Genomic DNA, 308 nt, shown 5'->3' with positions numbered 1-308 from the left:
CACCCCCGGTGTCCAGGCTGGGGCAGCATCAGCATGGGGTCCCACCCAACCCTGCAGCCCCTCACCCTGGCATCCAGCCGGCGCAGCTTCACCAGGGTGGCCATGGTGTAGTAGAGCAGGAGCAGGATGCCGGGGTTGGCATAGACGGGCCAGGGGTGGTGGGTGTTGAGCACCAGGGCGTTGGGCCGGGAGCAGTTGCGGTACAGGATGATGTCCTTGAAGCCGAACACCCTGCGGGGACAGAGCAGGTGGTGTTATTGCCCACCCAAACCGGGAGCCCCAATGCCAGGGTCCCACTCAGCCGTGGT

General features: G+C 65.9%; 1 protein-coding gene across 1 annotated transcript in view; it reads right to left on the bottom strand.

The window, feature by feature from the left end:
- The window catches only part of PIEZO1 (piezo type mechanosensitive ion channel component 1), a 17,391-nt gene that overhangs the window by 14,620 nt on the left and 2,463 nt on the right, over window positions 1-308 (bottom strand). Inside the window, 1 exon segment of the mRNA XM_035895189.1 lies at window positions 66-231. Within this exon segment, the coding sequence (XP_035751082.1) occupies window positions 66-231 (166 nt within the window).

The sequence above is a fragment of the Egretta garzetta genome, unplaced genomic scaffold (assembly GCF_000687185.1).
Source record: "Egretta garzetta isolate BGI_Z169 unplaced genomic scaffold, ASM68718v1 scaffold395, whole genome shotgun sequence".
NCBI classification, from domain to species: Eukaryota; Metazoa; Chordata; class Aves; order Pelecaniformes; family Ardeidae; genus Egretta; species Egretta garzetta.
This window is presented reverse-complemented; position numbering and strand designations above follow the sequence as displayed.